Source organism: Lampris incognitus, chromosome 6 (genome assembly GCF_029633865.1).
Source record: "Lampris incognitus isolate fLamInc1 chromosome 6, fLamInc1.hap2, whole genome shotgun sequence".
In the NCBI taxonomy this organism is placed as follows: Eukaryota; Metazoa; Chordata; class Actinopteri; order Lampriformes; family Lampridae; genus Lampris; species Lampris incognitus.
The window spans coordinates 9288332-9315525 of NC_079216.1; the positions used below are offsets into that span (position 1 = coordinate 9288332).

Below are 27194 nucleotides of genomic sequence, written 5' to 3' on the forward strand. Positions count from 1 at the left end.
ACATAGCCAGCTGCACAGCCTACGGTTACTCATCTGTTACAGCCACTGCGGTTCTGTGGCCCACTTGTGCCGGGCGACGGGTCAGACTTTTTCATTCTGTGAAACTGGGAACAAGCCTCCCCACTTTCTTCCATGCACCCCCCCCACCCCCAACTCCCCCCCCCACACACACACACACACCCCAGACCTGGGGGATTTACTGAGAAGACGAATGAAACGCTCATATGTTATATAACACCAGACTGTGGAAGGTGATCAGTGTTTTAATAAAAACCTGAAATAACAATATCGTCTGCAGAATTTTAAGCGGCTGTTTGACCCTTTTTTATCTCTTGATTCATGTGTGTGTGTGTGTTTTGGTTTGCTTTAGTCTGGTGTGATTTAGTTTGTTTTCTTCCAAAGAGGCGACTGTTTTCCTATAGGTGACTCTTGTACCAGCTGACTGAGGTAGTGAAGTGCTTGAGTGGCCAAACCGAGGCTGTGCTGGGCTGAGGGGGTGGAGAGGCTTTTGTCAGTCAAATCCCGAAGGCAGCAGCAGAGGAGCAGGACACGAAGCGCTGCGCGGCGTCAAGGGTAAGTCTGTCTGTAGCGTTGGAGAGAGGGCCATGGTAGCAAAGGAGTCGCTGATTTAACGGCGGTACATTTGCGGTGATGGTGCATAGACCGTTGGAGTAAAGGGGATTAAGAGCCACGGCTTGTCTAGAATGTGCATCTGTGAGGTGTGTGCACGTGGATATGTGTGGGACAGGACTGCGTAACTCTGGGATTTAACTCTCGGTGTGCTCCTGCAGGCCTGTTATTTGATAAAGTTTTGCTTTTCTTTACTGATGCACCTGCCTTCTGCACCCCGTCTGCATGCCGCGCCGTGAATTGTACTTTGTTCACTTCCTGTTACTCGTGAATTGCATACTAATTTGACTTGTGAGTTAGTTTTTTTGTTGATAAGTTAAAGTAGCTGTATTTTAGTGTGGCGCCCGAGAATCTCTGTTGCCTATCGGTGTGTGTATGGGGGGGGCCCCAACTTCACAGATCAAGACACCTCTGTGAAATTCAGCCATTCATGGTGCATGTTTAAAGCAACGTGGATCTGCTGAAGGTTTTCCCTATTGCACACCAGCAAACCGCTGTGTCCTCATCTGGACCAGCAAAATGACCAGTAACCATCTTTTTCTACGGTAAAACGTGCGGACCTCACATGTTTAGTGTGGACATTCAGGCAGTGTTACTGTTTCTGTTATGCTTGTACTTTTTTTAATTTTTAATTTTTACTTTATTATCAGTCGGCCTGATCACCAATTCAGGTAATAGGCACATGAAGGATTTTTTTTTTTTCAAAGATTCTCAATAGGTATATCCTCGTTTCGATTTGTGTGACCGGGCTGTAGTTTATTTAAAAACTCTGCTGGAGATTTGTTAGGTTTTTGTTTTTTTTTCTGATTATATTTTGGATGTAACCTGCACTTTTAGGGCCATGTGCCGTCTCATTATCAAGAAAAGCTTGAGCCATGCATTATCGAAATTGTGCAAAATGTGTTATGGTCAACCCACAATGGCCCGGTTATACACTAATGTTGAAATGCTTGCCTTTTCAAGCCTGTTTCAGGTTGAAGTCTTATCTCGTGTAACCACCGCGCGGCCGTTCGCTAGAAACCGTCATCCATTATCATGAGATGACAGTGGTTAGGAAAGGGCTTTGTGACACTTTCCATCTCTCGGTTACTCGAACGAGACGCGTGGTCAGAATGTGTTTGTCGGCCTGACATGAGAACGGTTCTTTAATGCGTCTCAGTTTGACCTTGCCGGCTAAGCCGTGTTAAACTCTCCATCCCTATGCAGGGAGGGAGTGCATGTTGCCGTCTCTCGATAATCCCGTTTAATTTCTAAGCCATATAAATCAACACGTTTCGCTCACTTTCCCTGTAGAGCCCCCTGGGATAGAGGCATCTGGGAAGAGACTCGGTGGTTTTTGGATAGGAGATGATCCTTCACCCTGTGGCTCACAATAACACACAGGCTTTCCTACAAGACGGGGACGCCTGTGTTTGCATCCTATTATCACAGCTTACAGGCGGGTGGATGCAAAGTGTCATCTGTGCTGAGCCTTCTGCGGCAGGCTTTTTCTTAGGACAAATCGATTTACATACTGGCTTCTTTAAATGCTCGTTTAATTCATTTTAAATTCCAGTCTCACATGCTTGTGTTGCCTAATGCCTAATATTTTAATATATCGCAAAGTAATTACATTCGTTCTTCTTATGCCCTAGAAAGGAAACATTACACACCTCTCTATCTCTGTCTGTCTCTCTGTCTGTCTGTCTGTCTGTCTGTCTGTCTGTCTCTCGCTCTCTGCGCATAATATATATATATATATATATATATATATATATATATATATATATATATATATATATACATATATGCACACACCGACACACACACGTGTGTATATATATGCATGTATATATAATATATGTATATACACTACCGTTCAAAAGTTTGGGATCACCCAAACAATTTCGTGTTTTCCATGAAAAGTCACACTTATTCACCACCATATGTTGCGAAATGAATAGAAAATAGAGTCAAGACATTGACAAGGTTAGAAATAATGATTTGTATTTGAAATAAGATTTTTTTTACATCAAACTTTGCTTTCGTTAAAGAATCCTCCATTTGCAGCAATTACAGCATTGCAGACCTTTGGCATTCTAGCTGTTAATTTGTTGAGGTAATCTGGAGAAATTGCACCCCACGCTTCCAGAAGCAGCTCCCACAAGTTGGATTGGTTGGATGGGCACTTCTTTGAGCAGATTGAGTTTCTGGAGCATCACATTTGTGGGGTCAATTAAACGCTAAAAATGGCCAGAAAAAGAGAACTTTCATCTGAAACTCGACAGTCTATTCTTGTTCTTAGAAATGAAGGCTATTCCATGCAAGAAATTGCTAAGAAATTGAAGATTTCCTACACCGGTGTGTACTACTCCCTTCAGAGGACAGCACAAACAGGCTCTAACAGGTACTATTTAATGAAGATGCCAGTTGGGGACCTGTGAGGCGTCTGTTTCTCAAACTAGGGACTCTAATGTACTTATCTTCTTGCTCAGTTGTGCAACGCGGCCTCCCACTTCTTTTTCTACTCTGGTTAGAGCCTGTTTGTGCTGTCCTCTGAAGGGAGTAGTACACACCGGTGTAGGAAATCTTCAATTTCTTAGCAATTTCTCGCATGGAATAGCCTTCATTTCTAAGAACAAGAATAGACTGTCGAGTTTCAGATGAAAGTTCTCTTTTTCTGGCCATTTTGAGCGTTTAATTGACCCCACAAATGTGATGCTCCAGAAACTCAATCTGCTCAAAGAAGTGCCCATCCAACCAATCCAACTTGTGGGAGCTGCTTCTGGAAGCGTGGGGTGCAATTTCTCCAGATTACCTCAACAAATTAACAGCTAGAATGCCAAAGGTCTGCAATGCTGTAATTGCTGCAAATGGAGGATTCTTTGACGAAAGCAAAGTTTGATGTAAAAAAAATCTTATTTCAAATACAAATCATTATTTCTAACCTTGTCAATGTCTTGACTCTATTTTCTATTCATTTCACAACATATGGTGGTGAATAAGTGTGACTTTTCATGGAAAACACAAAATTGTTTGGGTGATCCCAAACTTTTGAACGGTAGTGTATATATGTGTGTATATTATATACACACGTGTGTGTATATACATACATATATATACACACAGCTGATGATTGCCTATGGCATGAAACAGGCTTGTACTGTCTCATAAAGAATTTACTTGACTCACTGGATTTTATATATATATATATATATATATATAATGGGCTATGGTGTGTGTGTGTGTGTGTGTATTGGTAAAAACCATTGCGGTTGCTGTCTTTTTTAGGAATACAGGGCTGGTTAGTGGTCATCTGGGATGCAGGTAGAGAGCAGATGGAGGCAGTGTTAAGAGATTACAGTAACTCCTTTAACAGTCTGCAGGCAGTCGATCAAGTTCAGCATCCGATTAGGGAACGTGCTCCGTTTGGGGTTGAGGGAGGAGGCAAACACACACCTCCTCCTCTCTCTCTCTCTCTCTCTCTCTCTCTCTCTCTCTCTCTCTCTCTCTCTCTCTCTCTCTCTCTCTCTCTCTCTCTCCTTCTCTGCATGCTGCATGTGACTCCGGCCCATGCAGAGGACAGGACGGCTCTGTCCTCCACAGCACATCACAGATTCTGGGAGGTGTCGTGGATGTATGGGCCGCTGAGCTTAGAGGAACACACACACACACACCGTATAGGGATCCGGTTAGTCTGCCATGCTGATTATATGGTGGTATTTGTACCTCGCAGCTCGGAGCTTCGCCGAAAAATGCAAGTATTCCATCATTGAATCAGTGAGGTGCCGCAGTGCGTATGTCAGGGTGAACTCTGCAGAGGGATGACGTCTGAGAACTGGTTGATGTAGTGTGATTTACCGTGTTGAATATCTTGATATGGACTTAGTGTAAGTTTGGCACAGAGATGCATTGATTGTTTGTTGTCTCACTGAGGATGATCTCACTTACATCCTCATATTTCTCAGGAAAGCAACATTTTTGCCTGATCAAATACACACTCATCTTATTTTCTCACTCTTCTCTCCCCCCTTTAAACCCCTCCAGCTCTGAAAATGGCCTCACTTCTGCAGAAGCTTATCACCCCACTGTTCAGCGGCCCGGCCGAGCCACCCAGGAATAAGGTGACGGTGGTGGGGGTGGGCCAGGTGGGCATGGCCTGTGCCGTCAGCATCCTGCTCCGGGTAAGAGCCCTTGCTATTTGCTCCTGCACATGTGACATGTCTGGTGTCACAGGAGAGCTAATTCCCCAGATCTGGACCGATAGACTGACACTAGATTACTGATCTCTTGGTGTCCGCCTGGGTATTATACTATCACTCTATCCCTCTTCATCTCAGGAAAACATCCGTTATAAAGGGCATTAATCTGCTACAGTTTATGCAGTAGCAGCTCAGCTGGCTTTTTCACATCAAAACTGCAACTGGGTAAAGTAAACGCAGAAGTAGGAGTAGAAATAAGGCCACATTAATCTTCCAATTAGAATCTCCTTTACCATTGAAATGACACATACTGATCGAAAGACTATTGGGACGGTACTTGTTGGTGCCAGATTGAATATAGCAGTAATATCAAGAGATGTAGAGTAAAGGGGGCAATAACCCATGCAAAAGGATCTGAGCAATATCATTTACCACTATGCAATACTCCATTCTTCATTCCTTACAGTAACTGGCCTTATCATACTACTTCACACCTCTGTTCTGTAAAACCCCTAATATTGCTCATACTTGGATTTGATACAATACTCATATTTTGACTTTTTATACTTGTGTATTTCACTTTTTTCACCTTGTACTTTGCCCATTCTTAATTTACACTTCTCTTATCTCACCGTGTACACGTGTACCTGAATGCAACGTACCAAGTCAAACTCCTTGTATGTGATGACACCTGGCCTATAGTAGCTGACTCTCGTCTCTTTCTCACAGGATGATCAGTGTATCTGTTGGCAGGAATAAAAGCCACAGCAGGCAAACTGTTTTGTTTTTGTTTTTTTTTTCGTTACAAAGCTTTATTCTACACTAAACAAATAACAGCTTGACCCTCTAAAAGCCCCTCGAGACAAATCTGTGATATTGGGCTATACAAATAAAATTGACGGAAATATATTGTAGTTAATATAAATCTATTACGGAGAATAAGAAAATTGATGCTATTTTGTTCTTGTGAAGTAGATCAGCTTTGGACTGCATAGTGTGAATTTCAAGACAAGGATGGAGTTCACTGGTCAGCCAAGTATTTATAGACACCCCCCCCCTCCCCCTTGTGTGCATGCAGGAGCTGGCAGATGAGCTTGCCCTGGTGGATGTGATGGAGGACAAACTGAAGGGGGAGATGATGGACCTGCAGCACGGCAGCCTCTTCCTCAAAACACCCAAGATAGTCGCAGACAAAGGCAGGTTTAAAATCGCCCCCCCCTCCTTTTCTCCCCAGTTGTATCCGGCCAATTACCCCACTCTTCCGAGCTGTCCCGATTGCTGCTGCACCCCCTCTGCTGATCCGGGGAGGGCTGCAGACTACCACATGCCTCCTCCCATACATGTGGAGTCACCAGCCGCTTCTTTTCACCTGACAGTGAGGTGTTTCATTAGGAGGCCGTAGCACATGGGAGGATCATGCCATTCCCCCCAGTTACCCCTCCCCCTCGAACAGGCGCCCCGACCGACCAGCGGAGGCGCTAGTACAGCGACCAGGACACACACCCACATCCGGCTTCCCACCCGCAGACACGGCAAGTTGTGTCTGTAGGGACGCCCGACCAAACCAGAGGTAACACAGGGATTTGAACCAGCGATCCCCATGTTGGTAGGCAACAGAATAGACCACTACACTACCCAGACACCCCATCTGTCATTATTTTTGACATGTTATAGACTAAACAGCTAATCGATTCATCAAAACAATAATCAATAGGTTAATTGATTATGAAAATAAACATCAGTTGCAGCCCTGTTGCTTTGCAGGTATGGAAAACACCAGAACTATAAAATTGATCAAACATCATAGGGATATTATTGATATATAACTGTTATAAAGTTAGCTTATAAAGTTGTATTTCCGGCTGATGAAACGTCACATCAGTGTGTGACGTTTTGGCGGTGTGTTTAGTGACCCCAGATAAAGTTACACCGTCCCTTTAGAGACTGTTGAGACTTCCACTGACAGTTAATAACTAATAATAATATGATCTTCCATGAGCCACGGCTGTCAGGTATATGCAAGCAAACGTCCTGGAAAGTGATTTCTGTGACAGACAGGGAACCCTGGATACTCTTAGCAGTTTGTTCCTCTATATAACATGTTAATATTCTACACAGTACACGCCAAGGATCCCACAAAGTCACGTAGTACTTGGTAAATGTATGTCCAAATGTACACAGCCAACAGTAAAAACACCGGGTGGCGTGGCGGTCTATTCCGTTGCCTACCAACACGGGGATTGACGGTTCGAATCCCCGTGTTGCCTCCGGCTTGGTCAGGGGTCCCTACAGACACAATTGGCCGCGTCTGTGGGTGGGAAGCCAGACGTGGGTATGTGTCCTGGTCGCTGCACTAGCGCCTCCTCTGGCCAATCGGGGCACCTGTTCGGGGGGGGAGGCACAACTGGGGGGAATAGCGTGATCTTCCCACGCACTACGTCCCCCTGGTGAAACTCCTCACTGTCGGGTGAAAAGCAGCGGCTGGCGACTCCACATGTATCAGAGGAGGCATGTGGTGGTCTGCAGCCCTCCCCGGACCGGCAGAGGGGGTGGAGCAGCGACCAGGAAGGCTCGGAGAGTGGGGTAATTGGCCAAGTGCAATCGGGGAGAAACCCCACAAAAACCCCACAAAAAACCCCAACATGAAATCTGAACTTTCTCACCTCCCTCCCAGACTACGCTGTTACTGCCAACTCCCGCATCGTGGTGGTGACGGCCGGCGTGCGTCAGCAGCAGGGCGAGAGCCGGCTGAACCTGGTCCAGAGGAACGTCAACATCTTCAAGCACATCGTCCCTCAGATTGTCCGATACAGCCCCAACTGCATCATCATTGTGGTCTCCAACCCAGGTACTAAACTACTAGTGGCGAGCAGATTAAGCGCAGGTTAAAGGTCGAAGGTTCAGAGTTACATCTCGGAGGCCGAGAAAGAGGGTCAGAAATGGAAACCACTGTTCCTCTGGGTAATGAGATGTATCTAGGATGGGATGTTTTACCCCCTGCTCTATGAACCGAGAATAGGGATTAGGTCACAAGGACTCGAATACAGTCCCATAAATCAAGGTATGAATATAGATCGGCGGTGGCTAACCATGCGCCATGGAGAGCCGTGTGTATGCAGGTTTTCATTCCAACCTGACTCCACACCAGGTGATTGGGGAGTCGGGCTGGAATGAAAACCTGCATACACATGGTTCTCCATGGGGCATGGTTAGCCACCGCCGATATAGATGATGATTAAAGCAAAGATTTACAGACGCGTATCGTCACATTTCAAATAGAAATAGACAGGTGTTAGAAATATTTGATTTCCTGTCCTATCAGCCCTCTTTCTTCTTCCTTTCCTCTTTCACACCCCCCCCCCGTCCTGTCAGTATCCACCACACACACACACACACACACACACACACTGTAACGTCATGCTTTCTCCCTGGCCCACAGTTGATGTGTTGACCTACGTCACCTGGAAGCTGAGCGGTCTTCCTAAACACCGTGTCATCGGCAGTGGCACCAACCTGGACTCCGCCCGCTTCCGCTTCCTGATGGCCGAAAAGCTGGGAATCCACTCCAGTAGCTTCAATGGCTGGATACTGGGAGAGCATGGAGACACCAGTGGTGAGTGTCCATTTGTATATAGGTCGGTGTGTACTTACATATATACACATATATATATATATATATATATATATGTGTGTGTGTGTGTGCATCCACCCTCTGCACCTTGACAGAAGCTTTGAGGCAGCACGGTGCTGTAACGAGTCAACTGTCAATCCCTGGACTCTTTGGAACAGGTTCAAGTCTCCAGTGACAGCAACCTGTACTGCTGTAGTGTCCACATTGGGTTCCTACCACTTCCAGTGGTTCAGTTCTGTAGCCCAGCCCCTTGCCTTGACCCCCCCTTCAGAGGTGCAGGAGTGAAAACGAAATAAGTGGGAGAAAGTGGAATCAAAATAGTCATGAGCGCATCTCTAGGCCTGTTAAGCTCATTGAGGTGTATAGAAGGCAATGACATCCCCGTGCGTTCCAGTGCCTGTGTGGAGCGGAACCAACGTGGCCGGAGTCAACCTGCAGACACTGAACCCCGACATCGGCACCGACAACGACGCCGAGAACTGGAAAGAGACCCACAAGATGGTGGTGGACAGGTGGGCAGATGCTCACAACACCTGAGCTTTCTTAGAACCACATTGTTGTCACAGATTTCGCTAACCTCAATTGTAGGTGCAAGAAAACATTAACGTTTTGCATTTTCTCACTGAGCCTATTCTAAAAGGCCTCATGAAGGGAGTCGGCAGTTAGCAGATATATATTGCTGTGTCAGTCTCCAGGCATCTTACATATCATAGCCAAAAGTGAACTTCTTTTCTAGCACAAACCGAATAGAAATCGGTGATAATAAAAAATTAAAAATAATAGATTTTACTCACACAGCTCCTTTAATCCATAAAATGCAAACAAAGTGCTTTACAATTTAGCATTGAAAACGAAAACAATATAGGTCATTTACACACACAGGAATTTAAGAATAGAATTATTAAAAATAGTGAAAAAAATAAGAGGGCTGATTATATATAGATTAGTAAATAAAAGAAATTAAAGACCAAAATAAATTAATAAAAGAGTGCTGCTAGTTGGAGGTGGGATTATAAAGGTATATTTTCAGTTCTTAAAAAAGCTCAACTGAAATAAAACTTGACTTTATTTCTGATATAATGTGAAATATATTCCCCAGTGATCTACTGTGAATGATAGAATAGTTTTATTCAGTATCTTTTTTATTTTTTATTTTATTTTTATTTTATACAAAATAGGTATGTGATATAACGCCTGTAGTCATTATTGACTTGAGATGATTTTAAGGCCCTCTTTTTTCAGTTACACAAATGCCTGATAGACATTTATTTGTCCAGTTTCTCTTCTGTTTTTGCCTCAACCGTTTCATCGGGGACCGGATATCAAACCATGAAGTAGCCCAAAAGTTAAAACCGTGTTAGTAACTGGAAGCAGTTGTGTTTCAGTGCCTATGAGGTGATCAAACTGAAGGGTTACACCAACTGGGCCATTGGAATGAGTGTTGCCGACCTGACAGAAAGTCTCATCAAGAACATGAACCGGATCCATCCCGTCTCGACCATGGTGGAGGTGAAGGCTCGTGCACCCACAGCGGCCCTTTTAACTGACAAGCAAACGCATTAAGAAACTCACAGGGTCCTTTAAACCTGCACATACATCACACCAAATCACAACAACGCACTGTCCATATTCACATAGTCTACCATTTACATTACAAGGTTTGTTACCGACTCTAGCCTATCATTTGGAGCAGCCTATTCCAGCAGGCAATTTTGGCAGCATGTTCTCCTTGTTTGTTTGGGTTTCCTCTGGGAACTCCAGTTTCCTCCCAAAGATGTGCGTGTTAAAGGTGGAGGGAATCGGTTCTGTGCAAAATCGCAATACTAAGCTATGACAATTTTAATATGGCAAATATGGCAGCATTTACCCTGAATCACATCGTTGATGCACAATGAACAGATGTTGTGAAGAGGTTTGGTGTAATGAGTTCTTCATCGCTGAATGACTGATTTTCAGTTGTTTGAATGTTTCACTCAGGGCAGCAAATTCATGTTTTAAGCTTATGTAAGTAAGTAAGTAAAGTTTATTTTTATAACACCTTTCACCAACAGAGTCACAATGTGCTTTACAATGGAATAAAATAGAAATAAAAATAATAATGTGAATAAATAAATAAAGATTTAAAAGCTAAACAGCGCTTACGTAAGCCAAACAATAACAAGCAATTCATTAATTAGATACACTTAACAAAAGCCAGACTAAACATGTGAGTTTTCAGCTGCTTTTTAAAACTGTCCACAGAGTCAACAGACCGCAAAGCCATGGGGAGAGCCATCCACAGTTTAGAGACAACTACTGTGAAAGTTCGATCCCCTTGGTTTGCAGCATGGTACAAGATACAGATAATACAAATTAGATCTGCAATGTAAGAGGGTACCTGACCATGCAAGACTCTATAGGTAATTACTAAAACATTACATTTAATCCGATATTCAACTGGAAGCCAGTGTAAAAACACCAGAATGGGAGTAATGTGAGAGTATTGCTAGTTCTAATTAGAAATCTTGCAGCAGCATTCTGAATCATTTGTCACTGACCCAGACAGGATTTGCTAAGTCAAGTAAAAAAGTGAATTACAATAGTCTAGGTGTGTAGAGATGAATGCATGAATAATAATTTCCATCTCAGCACCCAATACAACAGGCCTAAGCCTAGCAATGTTTCTCAAATGATGTAAGCGGGACTGCGTTAGCATCTTGACATGAGAAGTAAAGGACATGCTATGATCAAATATAACACTAAGGTTTCTAAGACTGGGGCAGACGGAAGAGGAAAGAGAATGCAAAGTAAGCCTGACCTTAGAAATCGCAATATCTGGGGTGATAATAAGGACTTCTGTCTCGTCAGTATTTAGCTGTAAAAAATTGTTTGCCATCCAGTCCTTAATGGTTGTCGAACAATCGTGAGGAACCAGCAGTTTATCAGGCTTTTGGGGGTCAAATGAGAAATACAGTTGCATATCACCTGCTTAACAGTGATAGGAGAACCCATCAAAGCTACTAATAATATGCCCAAAAGGAAGTATATATAGGGCAAATAAAATGGGTCCCAGGACCGAATCTTGGGGCACACCACAGCACAGGACAGAAGAAGCAGACACAAAAAAAACTATTTTCTGACAGGCAAGAGGAGAACCACTCCCAGAGATTCCCACCCACTACCTGAGCCCATCAACCATAATCTGGTGGTCAACAGTATCGAAAGCTGAGCTGAAATTGAGCAGCTCAGCTGCATCAGCAGATAACATAATATCATTAGAGACTCTAAGCATGGCAGCTTCAGTGGAATGTTTTTTGCGGAAACCAGACTGTCAAATATGTTATGGGCATCAAGTGTTTTATGTAGTTGCTTAGCCACCACCCTTTCTAATATTTTGGATATGAAAGGCAGCTTGGATATAAGCCTATAAGCACAGGCTGAACAATAGTATTTTTAAGATATCTAGGGACCCGGCCTGATTTAAGTGAACAATTTATAATTGAAACCACACAATTACCAACAGGCCCAAGGGCATTTTTAATCAAGGACTATGGTAAAACATCTAGGGGGATTGAAGGTTTCATATTGCCCACCATATCAGTGAGGTCAGTGAAAGAGAATGGTGAAAAAGAATCCGTAAGAGATGGGCAAGATGGAGAGATGATTCGAGGGGGCAGATGAGGGGTAGATGTTTAACCTGACATCCCCAATCTTATTCACAAAACGAGTAAGAAAATTAACACGTATGGTTTAAAGTAAATGCTTTTTGTTGCACATTTTCTTTGAATTATCGCAGTTGTCACATTGTACAGGGGATGGAGCCTAAAAAAAAAATCATAGCATCTAACTGCAACTTTTATGATATTGTCATTTTGAAAAATTGCAAAAGTATCAAATCGGCATTAAAATATTGTAATCCGGGAAATACCTGCCGATTCACAGCCAAGCACATATTAGAGAACTGGAGTCGCCAAACTGCTAATATGTATGATCAGGGAGTGTGACTGACTTTGTGTGTTGACCCTGTGATGGACTAGTGACCTGTCCAGGGTGTCTCCCCGCCCTCCGCCCAATGCCTACCGGGATAGATTCCAGTGTCCCCACAACCATGAACTGGGTTAAAGGGGTATAAATGATGGACGAATGGATGGAAAGTCTCAATGTCATGCTTTAGCAACTGATGTGCAGGGCTACTAACAAAGACACATGACATTGTTGATTGACAGGGCATGTACGGGATCAGCGATGAGGTGTACCTGAGCTTGCCCTGTGTGCTGAACAGCGGGGGCGTTGCAAGTGTCATCAACATGACCTTGACAGAGGATGAGGTAGCCCAGCTTCAGGCGAGTGCCAACACACTGTGGGACATCCAGAAGGACCTGAAGGACATCTAATTGAGTGGCAGGGGGAGAGCATCATAAGCCACTCCTCTCTGTAGCTCACCACCAGCTACTCAGCAGCCACAAGGTTAAAGACGGTCACCCACCTTTCACACTTTCAGTGATGTAGATTTTCAGGCGGACAGGGCGCTTGTTCGGACAGAATTAGTTAGGACAGTGGTTCTGAATCAGGTCCTCAGGCACCACCCGTACCGCAGGTTTTCCCTTCTGCCTAGTCAATCATTACATTCACCTGCTGTTCCAGTTGTTCAGCCTCCCATCAGGGAGGTTTTACACCTGGACCAACAGGCGAATGTAATGAATTGCTTAGCAGAAGAGAGAACCTAGCACTGGTGGTACCCGAGGACCTGATTGAGAACCACTGCATTAGAAGACAGGGTTTGCACATGTCAGCTCATACACAAAGAGGCAAAATGTGAGGTCATCTGTGTGAAATCAAATGCTGCATTCATTTGTTGTTTTTACATGTTGGCATAAGGGACAATCTGTCACTCGTGATGTTTCAAGGCGTAATTAAAGAAGTTTGTTGAAAAATGAATGCATGTGTCTGTTTATTAATGTTATTTTCATGTATGATTTCTGTGTGACTGACATTTTTTCGAGGAAGCTGCCATTCTCTCAGTGACCAGGGGGCCTCATGCGTCAATCGTTTACTATGGGCAAATCTGTGCGTACACACCCATGGGATTTTTTAGCCCTGAAGTTTGTCTCAGAGGCCAGCGTAGAACCTGGGGTGACCCCTGAATTTAGACACCGATTGGCTAACACTGGTGTCTTTGCAAGCCTGGGTGATTGCTCGTTGCAAGAGGTAGACAATAGATGTTAGGAGGGAGGGATTACAAATAACCATCATGCTTTGCTGCTGACTGTCAGACAATCTTAAGGGCTAAAAAATTCCATGTGTACATACATACAAACGTGCCCATAGTAACGACTGATACAGGAGGCCCCTGGCCTTTTACAATGTGGATGCCACGCCACTGGGTGGCGTTAAGATGTGGTGTGGGTGATAATGCTGCCTGACGCCAGAAGAGCTGGAACAGATGCAAATCAACTACTTGTTGTTCAGACAGCAACCTGTCGTTGTTTTAGTGACTTACTTTTTTTTTGCAAAGCTTGCCATTGAAGCTTTAGACCAGGGGTCGGAAACCTATGGCACGCGTGCCCACGGGCACGTGACGCAGGTAAGAATTTTTTTTAATATACTGTAACGTGTATGGATAAGAAGACACGCTGGCTGGCGGGTCTGATGCTTTAGTCGAGCGGTTAGCGATGTTGTGCTGCGGTACGGGCGACGCGGGTTCGCGTCCCGGCCGCGGCACTTCCTGTGGTTGCGTCGTCCCCCGAATTCGCCGCAATACTTTTTTGATGAAAAAATATTTTGAATATAAAAATGGCCTCGTGGTGAAATAAACGGAACCATTCGATTTAAACTACTCAACATACACCATTGTGTTTGACGGCAAGAGAGCGCCCCCACCCTTGATGTGGTCTGTCGCCCCCCTCCTCCCCCTCCCTCTGATCCGCCCATGAGTGCAGCATTACAGCGGTAGTGAAAATGTAGCTTAGCTAGCTAGCTTTTCAAGAACAACTGGCGATGGTAGGGGCAAAAAACAACAACAACAAACAAAAACAAAGAGAAGAACAAAAAGGTAGGTTGTGTAAGATTCGCCTCGTTCAGCCGTCTTGGACAAACGAATTTTGGGTTTACTTCATGAAAGAACCGAGCTGTGTGGAACTGGGCCAGTCCGGCAAGCGAAGCAGCGTGTTACCAACCGGATGTGCCGCCCAAAACCACGCCCGAGAGGGCGGCCATGAAGCGTCACGCACTGAACTAGAGCAGGACCCAGGAAGCAAACGGGACAGGGCAAAAATCGGTTCGGTACAAGCAGTGGCGCCCCCAGAAATGCTTCATGGGGGGGGGGGGCAAATGGGGCCACTGAAAATCTTGGGGTGGCACACCAAAACCAAAAGCCACGACTGAATTTCGGGAATTCTATGCTGCTGTTGTTAGTATACTGTATAGGCTAGTTGAAAACTGTCAATATGAGAGTTAAGAAAAATATACATTATTGATTTAAATGAACCTAATGTAAGATATCAGATAGAAGCATATTATGCATAATCAGAAGCATATTCTGCATATGCGACTCGTGGCTGGGGGGGGGCAGCGGAGGGGGGCAGGGATAGTATCAGGGTGGCCGTGGCCACCCCTGGCCACCCCTTGGAGGCGCCACTGGGTACACAGAGGCGAACCAGCTCAGCAAAGGCATCCAAAAAGCACAGGCCAAAGCCAAAGTCCGGAAACACTCAGGTCTGATCCAGAACACTCACGTGGAAATCACAAGAGGAAAGATGCTGAAACGCTGTCACGCAAGGATTCAGACGAACCGGCACAGAAGACGGAGCACACGGACTAAATACGCCAGCAGGGAGGGAGACAGTCACTGTTCTCCTTACTCAGCGCTCCCGCAATGCAAACACGCCTTCAGGACTGTCGTCGGCTGTTATGAGATGGATCCTGACAAAGTTTCAAGCGATTATCTTCCAACGATCCCGCGTCTTTCAAACGTTACGCATAGCTGTCAATGGTGTCGTAGTATTACAGTTAATACGGTAATGTGCACGACAGTGACGGAAACTGTGATGCATGAACGGGGTTTTACGGCAGGAGACTATGCGTGGAGGTCATGTTGCAGACATGTGGGCCGACCCGTTAGCTGAATAAAGTCGACGCTTAACCTGCTCCGTCTGACTGGACATCCACTGATTTATTACACGGTGTCAGAAGTGAGGCGTGTATTCACAGAGATGGTGGATTACGGCGACGTTTAGCCCACCGGAAAACTTCGGCTTTGACAAACCGACGGAATGGACTGACTGGAAAAGACGCTTCGAGAGATTCCGAATGGCGACCAGGCTCCGCAAGGAGGATGGTGAAGTACGGGTTAGTTCTCTAGTATATGCGACGGGGAGGTAAGCAGGGGATATTTTCAAGTCTTTCACTTTTGCCGAAGCAGCACACGAGGAGGGTTACAATGTAGTCATGGATAAATACAACGAGTACTTTTCCCCTAAACGGAATATAATCCACGAGAGAGCCATTTTCCACCAGCAGGGGGCAGCAGCCAGGTGAGAAAGCAGAGACGTTTATCAGAGGCCTTTATGAGCTGTCAGAGGCCTTTATGAGCTGTCAGAGCACTGCGATTTCGGGATAAACGGGGATGAGAATATTCGTGACCGGATCGTGGTAGGGATTCTAGATAAAGAGCAGTCTCGTAAGTTGCAACTCGTGAATGATCTCACGCTAGCACAAACAACACAGTCAGTGCGTCAGTCAGAGACCGTTAGCATGCAAATTAGCAAGCAAGGGGAAGCTACAAGCGCTGCAGCGGCTGTGCAAGAGGTGCACGCACAGGGCGCGTGGGAGAAAACCCCGAAATGGCAACGTAACGCTGAACAGAAAGGAGGCAAGGACTCCAGAAACACGGAGCGCGGAGGAAAGTGCGGCCGATGTGGAAAAATGCAGCACAAAAACCAGGAAAGATGCCCAGCGCTCAAATCAGCAAGCAACAAGTGCAACAAAAATGGACATTGGGAGAGAATGTGTAAGAGCAAATCGGTGAGTGAAGTTACAAAGACTGATGAGCAGAATGCATACTTTTTGGGATCAGTGAATGCAAACTTGAGTGATGAAAAATGGACAGTGCAGCTTCTCATTGGTGCAACACCAGTGGAGTTTAAGATTGATACTGGAGCAGACACTAGTGTTATGTGTGAAGGGACTTTCAATATGCTAATTCTTGTCTGTGAATGTTCTCATTCATCCAGGTAATGGTTATCCAAAGGAGTTGAATCAAGTGCAACTGGACTTGGTATAGTCCAGTTGCACTTGATTCAACTCCTTTGGATAATATGCTAATTCCAGAGAGAGAATTAAAGCAGACCAGCATTTCACTATGCAGTCCAGGGGGTCATTTGAATTGTCAAGGGCAATTTCAAGCATACACCATGTACAAGGGCAAGTCATACTCATTCCCAATGTATGTTATCAGAGGGCAGGGTGTCAATAACTTACTCAGCCGTTCCACTGCAGCAGAGATGGGCCTTGTGAAGCGAGTCGAGGAGGTCCATAATGCATTTTGAGAGCATGGCACTCTCAAGACAGAGCCTGTAAAGATACAGTTAAAGGACAATGCCACACCATATGCAGTGCACACAGCGCATAGGGTCCCAATACCACTAATGCACAAGGTTAGAGAGGAGCTGCGCCGGATGGAGGAGAACGGCATTATAGAGGAGGTAACAGAGCCGACAGATTGGTGTGCCCCTATGGTGCCCGTCCGGAAAAGGTCTGGAAAAGTGCAAATATGTGTGGATCTAAAGAAACTGAATGAACAGGTCAAGAGAGAGAGATTCATCTTACCTACACCGCAGGAGATCATAGCCAAGCTGAGCGGAGCAATGGTGTTCTTTAGCCTCGACGCAGCCTCGGGATTTTTCCAGATCCCTTTGCACAGCGACAGTGCCAGGCTGACGACGTTCATCACTCCATTCGCCAGGTACTGTTTTCGACGCTTACCGTTTGGAATAACGAGCGTACCAGAGATATTTCAAAGAAAAATGACAGCGACACTGCACAGGGGCCAGCTGTGTACATGGATGACATAGTCGTGTACGGAAGGGACATGGAAGAACACGACCTTCGGCTTCATAAAGTCCTGGAGAGAGTCGAGTCCGCTGGACTTAAGCTCAACAAGGAAACGTGTGTGCTGAGGCAGAAACAGCTTCACTTCCTGGGACATGTGATCGATGCCGCTGGCGTGCGACCAGATCCAGCCAAAGTGGAGCCTATCCGAGAGCTTACCACACCAGAGAACGTGCAGGACCTGAAACGAGTCCTTGGCATGGTGAACTATCTCAGTAAATACATGCCAAACCTATCCACAGTGGACCAGCCACTGTATGAGCTGCTAAGGTCCAAGACAGCATGGACCTGGGGGCCAGCACAACAGACAGCATTTGAGAGGCTTAAAGAGCTCCTGGTGACATCGCCTGTGTTGACATTCTACGACGTCAACAAACCCACCGCACTCTCAGCTGATGCAAGTAGCTATGGGATTGGTGGCGTGCTACTGCAGCTCCATGGGGAAGACTGGAAGCCAGTAGCATACTGCTCCAGGAGATTGACTGACACGGAAACCAGATACGCGTAGATCGGAAAAAAGTGTTTGGCATGTGTCTGGGCCTGCGAGCAGTTTGAAAAATACCTCTATGGCCTCTAGAGTTTCAAACTAGTGACAGACCACAAGCCGTTGGTCCCACTAATGAACAGCAAGGACTTAGACAATGTTCCATTACGGTGCCAGAGACTTCTTATGCGGCTCATGAGGCTTAAACTCATAGCTGAGTATGCACCTGAAAAGACACTGGTTGTGGCAGACACACTGTCAAGGAGCCCTGTGCACCACATGGAGAACGAGAGGGACACACACTCAGATGTGGAGTGCTACATCGCAGCTTTCATTGAGAACATGCCTGCTACTCCACAGAAGCTGGCCAGCATCAGAGCAGCAGCAGATGAGACGCTACAGGCGGTGATCAGACACATCAGGTCAGGGTGGCCTGAACACGTGAGTAAAGTCCCAGGTAACATAAGAGAGTATTTTCCAATGAAAAGTGAACTTTCAGAGTATACGGGAACGAATAGTGATACCTGAGACACTGAGGACAGACATTCTTGATAGGATTCATGATGGACATCAGGGCCTCACAAAATGTCGGGAGAGGGCAAATGCCTCTGTCTGATGGCCAGGCATTTCCTCACAGATAAAACACAAGGTCTCGTCACGTCAGTTTTGCTGTGAGTCAAGAAGAGCACAGAAAAAGGAGCCATTGATTTCTACTCTGCTCCCTGACAGGCCATGGAAGCGTATAGCTCTGGACCTGTGTGAGTACAACAAACAGAACTATTTAGTTATCTCAGACTACTTCTCTAGATACATAGAGATTCTACACATGACAACAACAACCAGTGCTCAAGTTGCTCTGAAGCTAAAAGCAACATGTGCCCGGTATGGCGTACCAGATGTGGTCGTGAGTGACAATGGGCCACAGTTCTCGAGTGCCGAGTTTCAAGACCTGGCCCGTGAGCTCGATTTTAAATATATCAGCTCGAGCTCGCACAACACACAAGGAAATGTTCACGCTGAAAGGGCCGTACAGATTGCAAAGAGAGTCCTGAAACAGAAGGACCCTCTCCGCACTCATGTGCTACAGGTCAACTCCGTGCAGCACCATGGGAGCCAGCCCAGCTGAGCTCCTAATTGGCCGGAAGATCAGGACGACTCTTCCTACCCTCGAGAGAAACCTGCAACCTAGATGGCCTAATTTGCAATGGATCAAGCAGAAGGACAAGGCCGAAAATAAGAAGCAAGCCTTCTGTTATAACCAACGTCACGGAGTGAGATCCCTAACTCCACTGCAGCCAGGTGGTCATGTTCTCACCAAGCTGGACCACCAGAAATCCTGGACAACTCCTGCAGTAGTGACTAGTGAGAGTGTCACACCACGCTCTTACCTCATCGAGACACAGCAGGGTGGAATGTTCCGGCGTAACCATCGCCATCTCCAGACGATGCCTGCTCCAGAGTCAGCTGGGAGCATAGCGCCTGTCTCACCGGTTTGCAAGGATGCCAGTCAAGAGCCTTACGACACAGTTGGACAGGGGACTGGTCCACACATTCCCAGTGTCAGCATACATGCTGGTACAGAGAAACTGTCACAGACTAGGTCTGGACGGGTCATTAAACCAGTTGTTAGACTGGACTTGTGAGTGACTGTGTTCTCACATCTCGTGGCCTCCCATTCGCACCATGGTAGAAGGGTTTGAACCCACCTCATATACTCCTGGCCTTACTCTCCTTCCACCTGGTCTCTTGCACACACAGTATGCCTACCTTTCTTCTTTCCATCATATCAGCCAGCTCTCTCCCTCTACCAGTCATAGTGCCAACATTCAAAGTTAATAATAATAAACTATTGGATTCGAACCAGCGATCCTCGTGTTGATAGGCAATGGAATAAACCGCCACGCCACCTGGATGCCTCACATCAACAACAAACTGTATAGGCACTTTGTAACATTGTTTAGAAAGATGCGCTATAAATAGTTTATTGTGGCGTGGCATGGCGGTCTATTCCGTTGCCTACCAACACGGGGATTGCTGGTTCTGTTATTGGCTCTAGTGTGACATTTGTGGGGAAAAACAACGTATATTCGCACTCTTAATTTAATTTCCCCCCAAGGTGACTTTTAGTGCTATAACACAGCAATACAAATAAAAAAAAAAAAGTATTTCAAGTATTTATTTAGAAAAGTTACAGAGTATAAAACATCTCTGAAGAGCCCCTCTGACATATTTAAATAGAAAGAGACGGATGGCGTTGTGATGAGACCAGTTTTCATCTGAGTGATACAGTAACATCGCCCATGGATCGCCATAACAACACATCTATGTCCTTGCCCTGGATACTGTTGTGTACCTCTGGTAGCCGGACTGGCAGAAAATGATCGAATCGAGCTTTCTCGGGCCCCCCCGTTTCATCGAGAGTGATTTCAGAAAGGCCGGCCTGCTCAAAAAGTGGACGGGTCCAATCAACGCTTTAGAGATCGATTCAAGATTTGGGAAGCACCGCCGAACCTGACAGCACAATCATCACATGCAAAATACTCAAGAAATCCCTCTACCCAGGACACCCCCCTCCATCCATGCTTCACTTTTCTCCCATCCGATGGTAGAGCCAGGTCAATAAGCTGGAAAAAAGGGTTGGGTAGGCAGAAGTTTTGTCCCTTCTGCCATAGCGACTTTAAATAAAGTACACCAGCTATAGTCTGTCCATTACTTTGTACCCATGTTCCATTAAATGTAATGTACATTTGCACGTAGTAGTATGTGGTAGCACTTGTATAACATGTCCAACTGTATGGAGGTAGATATATGTAAATATGTATGACGGTAAACTTATATTTCAGTTTACATAGTGTGGCCACACATTTCCTCAGTTAGGACAATAAAGAATCAATCTATCTTTCACACACATGTTTGCGCATTACCAAAAGTGTTTAAGTCGTGTTGCTACTTGGTCTGTGATCATCTCTTCCTCAAAAAAAAAAAAAACTAAAAAAGTGCTCACCGCCGCAGTTTACCTTTCCGAGTCCCGACTACAGCGCCCCCTTCGTACGGCCAACTAAAACTATGACTGAACCGTTCACTTTTGAAAACCACGCCTTTCGAAACGGCTATCGTTGCCAGGTCGGGAAGAGCCACTCTCCAGAACAAAAAAATCGATGCGATCACTTCGTGAAGCTTGTCTGATTGGCGAGTTTACAGGGTTGTTAAATGTTTTAACAACGGCACAAATCCCAGCCGCACTTCATTGAGGACCCGAAGAACACTCTCTGTGACTGCACAGGCAAGCAATAAGGAAACGGGCAGATTTGACAGGCTCATGACTTCTCTGCTGAGGAGTCCAAAAAAAGAAAAACAAGTGCAACAAATCCAGTGGTTGGTCCCAACATGTCCGTCATTATCAGTGGATAAAAAGAGGCAACGATACACACAAAGACAGGCCTGCTTCAGGCCTTTATAATAAAAATCTTTTCACAACACTGTCCAATATCGGCGAGTTAAAAATTCATTTCCTTTTAATCAAGGAAACGCCACGACTTCAGTCAAATGTCCAAAGGAACTTTTCCATCGTTTGTGCAGTAAGATGTTTAGGTTCAACGTCTGGACGTTTTGCTAAGCGGCGGCGGCGCTGACCAGGAAGTGGAGGGTCACATCAGCAGCAGAAGCAATCGGCGACCTGTCGTTATACCATATTGTTGCTCTCGCCAACTTTGTCCACCAGCTGAAAGAGAAGAAAGAAGTCACAGTCATACACGACCCCAGTCTCAGTATCCATCATGGCTCAGGAAGCGGCAGCAAATGGTAAAAGTACACAACACACCAACAGTCATAGGCATGACAGTTCCCATGCTGGGGGAAAATACTTTTGTTAACTGGCCTTGAAGACTAACATCTTCACAACCTTATGAAGGCTTTAGAGAAACAAATGGCAGCACTAAGTCACACAATTCACAAACGGGAGAATCTCCCCGGGCGTCAATGACGCACAGCGCAGTGCTGTTCAGTAGGACAGACAGGCAGTCAGTGTTCTGAGGCTTGCCATGTGGCTTGTCGAAGAACAAGGGCAAGATCTGAAGAGAAACCAGGCTCAGCAGACTACCGGGAAACGTGGTAACCGCTGACGATTCGGTATCGTCCTATGTATCTACACTGCAACTTGTTTTATCCATGCAACAACCATGTCTCTAGCTCAAAGCAAGCCCAAATATTCAGTGCAAGGATATTAAAAAAAAAAGAAGCAATGATAATGCATTTGTCTTGCATTTAAATACAAAGCGCTAGGCCAGATTTTCACTTTAACCAAGCGCACAGTCAGTGGGTCTAACTACGTAAAAAGAGGATGAAATTCAAATCTGTTAATTTACCGTTTGGTTCGTTGCTTTTCCACCATTTCCAGATCAAAGTATATTTTCTGAGTCAACCCTATAATGTAAAAATAGTGGCGGAAGGCAAACACAATGTCTTTATTTACACACCAAATAGGCTTTTATTCCCAGTATCAGCTGTCCACTGTGCACAAAGAAACTGTTTGACTGCCTGATGTGAAAGAGAGGATGTATATTACTCATATGATGCTTGCTGCACTCCATCACAGCTATATAGTAAAGCTCCAAAGCTGGTGGGTGTGAACATGTGGTATCTATAGGCTTCACTGCCTGCTGCTAGCTGATGAGTAGCCACATCAGCTACTCTCAGCTCTGCTCGGCTTCATCCTCACCCCACACAAGTTTAGCCACGGGCATTGCTTGTCACTGACTAGAAATTATGGTATTTTTCCCCCTTGGCATGTGTGAAGTTGTGATTTCTAAATGAAAATGCTTTTCTCCAGTTGCTCCGTCAGAGAACATACATGTAATGCTAATGGGGAGGGAGACGTGTCTATTTGATTTGTTTAAGGTTCCTTATTTATCCAGACCTACTGGAGAGATGGGAGAGCATCTTGGACAATATAATGCAAGTAAAGTGATGAAGATTCATTTATTACTTCATTGTGCCCATCCCAGCAGAGTGGGTAGAAGGCAGGGAGAGAAACTGGACCGGTCTAGGGTAGCAAGCAACTATTGATTTTCATTATTGATTAATGTATTGATTTTTTTTTTCAATTACCTTATTAATCAAAGTCTACGAAGTGTCAAAAATAATGACAAATGGCCAACACAGGTTCCCCCGAACCCAAAGTCACGTCTTAATACTGTGTACTTCGTCAGACCGGCAGCCAAGAGAACCTCTAAATATTCTAAAACTTGTGATGATATGAAGTCTTGAGAGGGGCAAGCAAATCTTAACAAATATGAAGTTGCAATGAGAAAATGTTTGGTATTTTTACTTGATAAATGTTGAAGACATCCATTTGTATGGACATGTCTTTATTCACGCTCAATACTGCTCAGTTTGTATAGACAATTTACGGTCTCCAGTTTGCCCAACGTGTCTAGGACTCTCCTGCTGTGAGGCGCTGACCGCGCTACCTTGCCTCCCAGCCTGCTAGGTCGTAGGGCAAAATAATGAAACATGCAACCCAAATCATCTGAATGTGCAGACATAACTGGTTTACAGTATACTTACATTACTGATCCCTGGTAAATTGAGCAAGGAGCCAAGCATTGGAATCCGCCTGATGAACCCTATCGCCACTGGGAAAAAGCCCCTGTTTAAGAGAGGACGAGGTGACACATAACAACTATAAGTCAAAGAACTCGAGTTAATCAAAGACAGGACACTTTGACACTGCCCACATTTTAAATTCCTGGAACGGACCGGAATAAGAGGAAAAAGCCATAGAACTCCAGGACCATCCCAATGATCGGCCAGCCAATCAAAACCACAATAATCCCTCCGAGGAAGAAGCTTGAGGCTTTCACTTTATGTCGCTGGAAGAAGAATCTGAACGTGCGCTCCAGGCCGATGACGAAGGACAGGCCAGTGACAAACAGAATCTGCACACACACACACACACACACACACACACACACACACACACACACACACACACACACACACACACACACACACACACAACACGTTATAGCTTGTCACAGCTTGAGAGAGGAAGTCATTGCTAACTTGGCATGCACTGAGGAAATAATTTCAAATGAACATGTCATATCATATATCTCTAATATCTTATACATTTATATAGTATCCCAAATTATGATATATCGAACTGGAACAAGTCCCTGAGGTCAGATATAAGGTGTTTCATTCAATCACATACGGCACATTTCATACGCAAATGTGCTTTACATGAAGTGGAAGATTCGTGAGGTTCAGACACATGCGGACGGGTCATAGGTCAACTCACGTTCCCGATGGCGAGAAGGGCTTTATCGAAAAACAGCATCATCCCAAAGAAGAGGAAAAACACCCCAAATCCCGTCAGCCCCATCCCGATTTCTATAACGACAAGAGGAGAGGCAATGTCCTTGTTATGCCAGCTTAATTATGGTTTCACACACGTTACATGCACGCATGATTATTATTCATGTTGCCATTTTTAACACGATTAACTGGCGGATGAAGCACATCGAACGCGTCAGCTCGTTTTCACACAAATCGTTACATTGAAACCGGTGCTGACAGCTCGCGGGGCCCACCACCTTCCGACGAGTCCCATTCATTCCGCACGCTGAGTTGGATTAGTCAGCGGCATCGGGACTTTCGGCAGAAATCAAAAGATGAGGAGAAAAAGACTCGTTCTTACTCTGAGAATCTGTTAGAGAGATCATTTTGACCGCGGTGTGAGATTTGGCAAATCAAATATCTTCCCGATTCCAACCCCTACTTCCTATCTTGTCTAGCGCTGAAAACAGATTGTTGACTGCTGCCGGGTAGACCAGCGCCACGTCATACGGAAGCGCGCACGCATGCGCAGAAATGCGTGTAGTTGTTTTTTTTTACATTTCCGACGCGTTTGTTATTGCAGGAAAACAGCAGCGGGTGAAATAAACATTTGTTTGGTTTCAATGTCAAATATCGGGGTTTAGAGAGCTAAATTTAGATTTGTGTACATGGCCTTTGGATTAAATCTATGAAATATTGTTTTTTTTTAAAGTTTTGTTTCTAATGTTCTTACAACAAGCAAAACAATTTCCCAACATGGGGGGAAAATCAGAGTCAATTTTAACAGTTATAAATCTAAAAAAATGTCCTTGCAAAGGTTTCCAGCGTGGGTACAGTACCTATCCAGTATTTAAGTATGTGTGTGTTTATAATTAGGCTTTCACGTATGTACGTATATGAAGGTACTGTGTACCTTTTTAACGAGAATTACAATTCTACTCAAAATAATCTGAAGCAGCAAATATTGTATAATTTTTCTTATGAATGCCAGTCGACCTTATATATACAAATACTCAAATTTGAGGCCATATGTGTATGGGGATTATTGTTTCTGATTTTTATGCATTTTGGGGGGAAAATGTGTAAAAAAACGGGAGAGTTTCATAGCCTGCTAGTCTAAGGTGCTCATTTTCTTGCCTGGAAGATTGTCATAGACTGGAAAAATATATAGAAATTAACTTCCTGACATACCTGTGGAGGCATGGAGGTGTTTAGGAGAGGTGGCAGTGGGGTTTTTAACCAGATTGTTTAACACAATCTTGGAAAGTGAGAGGATGCCTGAGGAGTGGAGAAGAAGCATACTGGTACTGATTTTCAAGAACAAGGGTGATGTGCAGAACTGTAGCAACTACAGAGGTGTAAAGTTGATCAGCCACAGCATGAAGATATGGGAAAGAGTAGTAGAAGCTTGGTTAAGAGGAGAGGTGATGATCAGCGAGCAGCAGTATGGTTTCATGCCAGGAAAGAGCGCCACAGATGTGATGTTTGCTTTGAGAATGTTGATGGAGAAGTATAGAGAAGGCCAGAAAGAGTTGCACTGTGTCTTTGTAGATTTAGAGAAAGCATACGACAGGGTGCCAAGAGAGGAGGTGTGGTGTTGTATGAGGAAGTCGTGAGTTGCAGAGAAGTATGTAGGAGTGGTGCAGGATATGTATGAGGGCAGTGTGACAGTGGTGAGGTGTGTAGTTGGAATGACAGATGGGTTCAAGGTGGAGGTGGGATTACATCAAGGATCGGCGCTGAGCCCTTTCTTGTTTGCAATGGTGATGGACAGGTTGATGGACAAGATCAGGCAGGAGTCTCCGTGGACTATGATGTTCACGAATGACATTGTGATCTGTAGCAAGAGTAGGGTGCAGGTGGAGGAGAGCCTGGAGAGGTGGAGGTATGCACTGGAGAGAAGAGGAATGAAAGTCAGTAGGAGCAAGACGGAATACCTATGTGTGAATGAGAGGGAGGACAGTGGAATGGTCAGGATGCAAAGAGTGGAGGTGACGAAGGCATTTGAGTTTAAATACTTGGGGTCAACTGTTCAAAGTAACAGGGAGTGCAGTAGAGGATAAGAAGAGAGCAGGCAGGGTGGAGAAGAGTGTCAGGAGTGATTTGCGACAGAAGGGTACCAGCAAGAGTTAAAGGGAAGGTTTACAAGATGGTAGTGAGACCAGCTATGCTGTATGGTTTGGACACAGTGGCACTGATGAAAAGACAGGAGGTGGAGCTGGAGGTGGAGGTGGCAGATGCGAAGATTTTCATTGGGAGTGATGAAGAAGGACAGGATTAGGAACGAGTATATTAGAGGGACAGCTCAGGTTGGACGGTTTGGAGACAAAGCAAGAGAGACAAGATTGAGATGGCTTGGACATGTGTGGAGGAGAGATGCTGGGTATACTGGGAGAAGGATGCTGAATATGGAGCTGCCAGGGAAGAGGAGAAGAGGAAGGCCAAAGAGGAGGTTTATGGATGTGGTGAGGGAGGACATGCAGGTGGCTGGTGTGACAGAGGAAGACGCAGAGGACAGGAAGAGATGGAAACGGAGGATCCGCTGTGACGCCCCCTAACGGGAGCAGCCGAAAGTGTCATATAGAAATTAACGTGTTTGTGTTTGCACAGAAATGAAGTTAAAATTGAAACTGAACTGTGCGCGTGCGTTGCACTGGCCAGTATTTGGGTTTATGCGTGTTTTGCAAGTTTTTGCGCCGATACCACAGGCGTGCAAATATTTTGAGGGACAAGTCAATATCAGTCAATCAATCTATCAATCAAGTTGCATTTTATATAGTGCTTTTCTAGCTGCAACAACCACCCAAAGCGCTTTCCAATATGTGTCGTTCTGAATCGTTTT

General features: G+C 45.1%; 2 protein-coding genes across 2 annotated transcripts; one reads left to right on the top strand and one right to left on the bottom strand.

Moving 5' to 3' along the window:
• The first annotated feature begins 459 nt into the window (after window positions 1-459).
• Window positions 460-13013, top strand: LOC130113712 (L-lactate dehydrogenase B-A chain). Its single transcript, XM_056281312.1, has 8 exons — window positions 460-573; window positions 4657-4793; window positions 5890-6007; window positions 7486-7659; window positions 8251-8424; window positions 8837-8954; window positions 9828-9951; window positions 12648-13013. Exons 2-8 carry the CDS (start codon window positions 4665-4667, stop codon window positions 12813-12815), a joined length of 1005 nt encoding a protein of 334 aa, XP_056137287.1. The 5' UTR covers window positions 460-573; window positions 4657-4664; the 3' UTR covers window positions 12816-13013.
• A 7176-nt stretch (window positions 13014-20189) lies between these two features.
• Window positions 20190-24849, bottom strand: LOC130114271 (vesicle transport protein GOT1B-like). Its single transcript, XM_056282102.1, has 5 exons — window positions 24714-24849; window positions 24315-24406; window positions 23771-23949; window positions 23579-23660; window positions 20190-21734 (listed from the first exon to the last, which is right to left on the bottom strand). Exons 1-5 carry the CDS (start codon window positions 24736-24738, stop codon window positions 21696-21698), a joined length of 417 nt encoding a protein of 138 aa, XP_056138077.1. The 5' UTR covers window positions 24739-24849; the 3' UTR covers window positions 20190-21695.
• Window positions 24850-27194: the final 2345 nt, after the last annotated feature.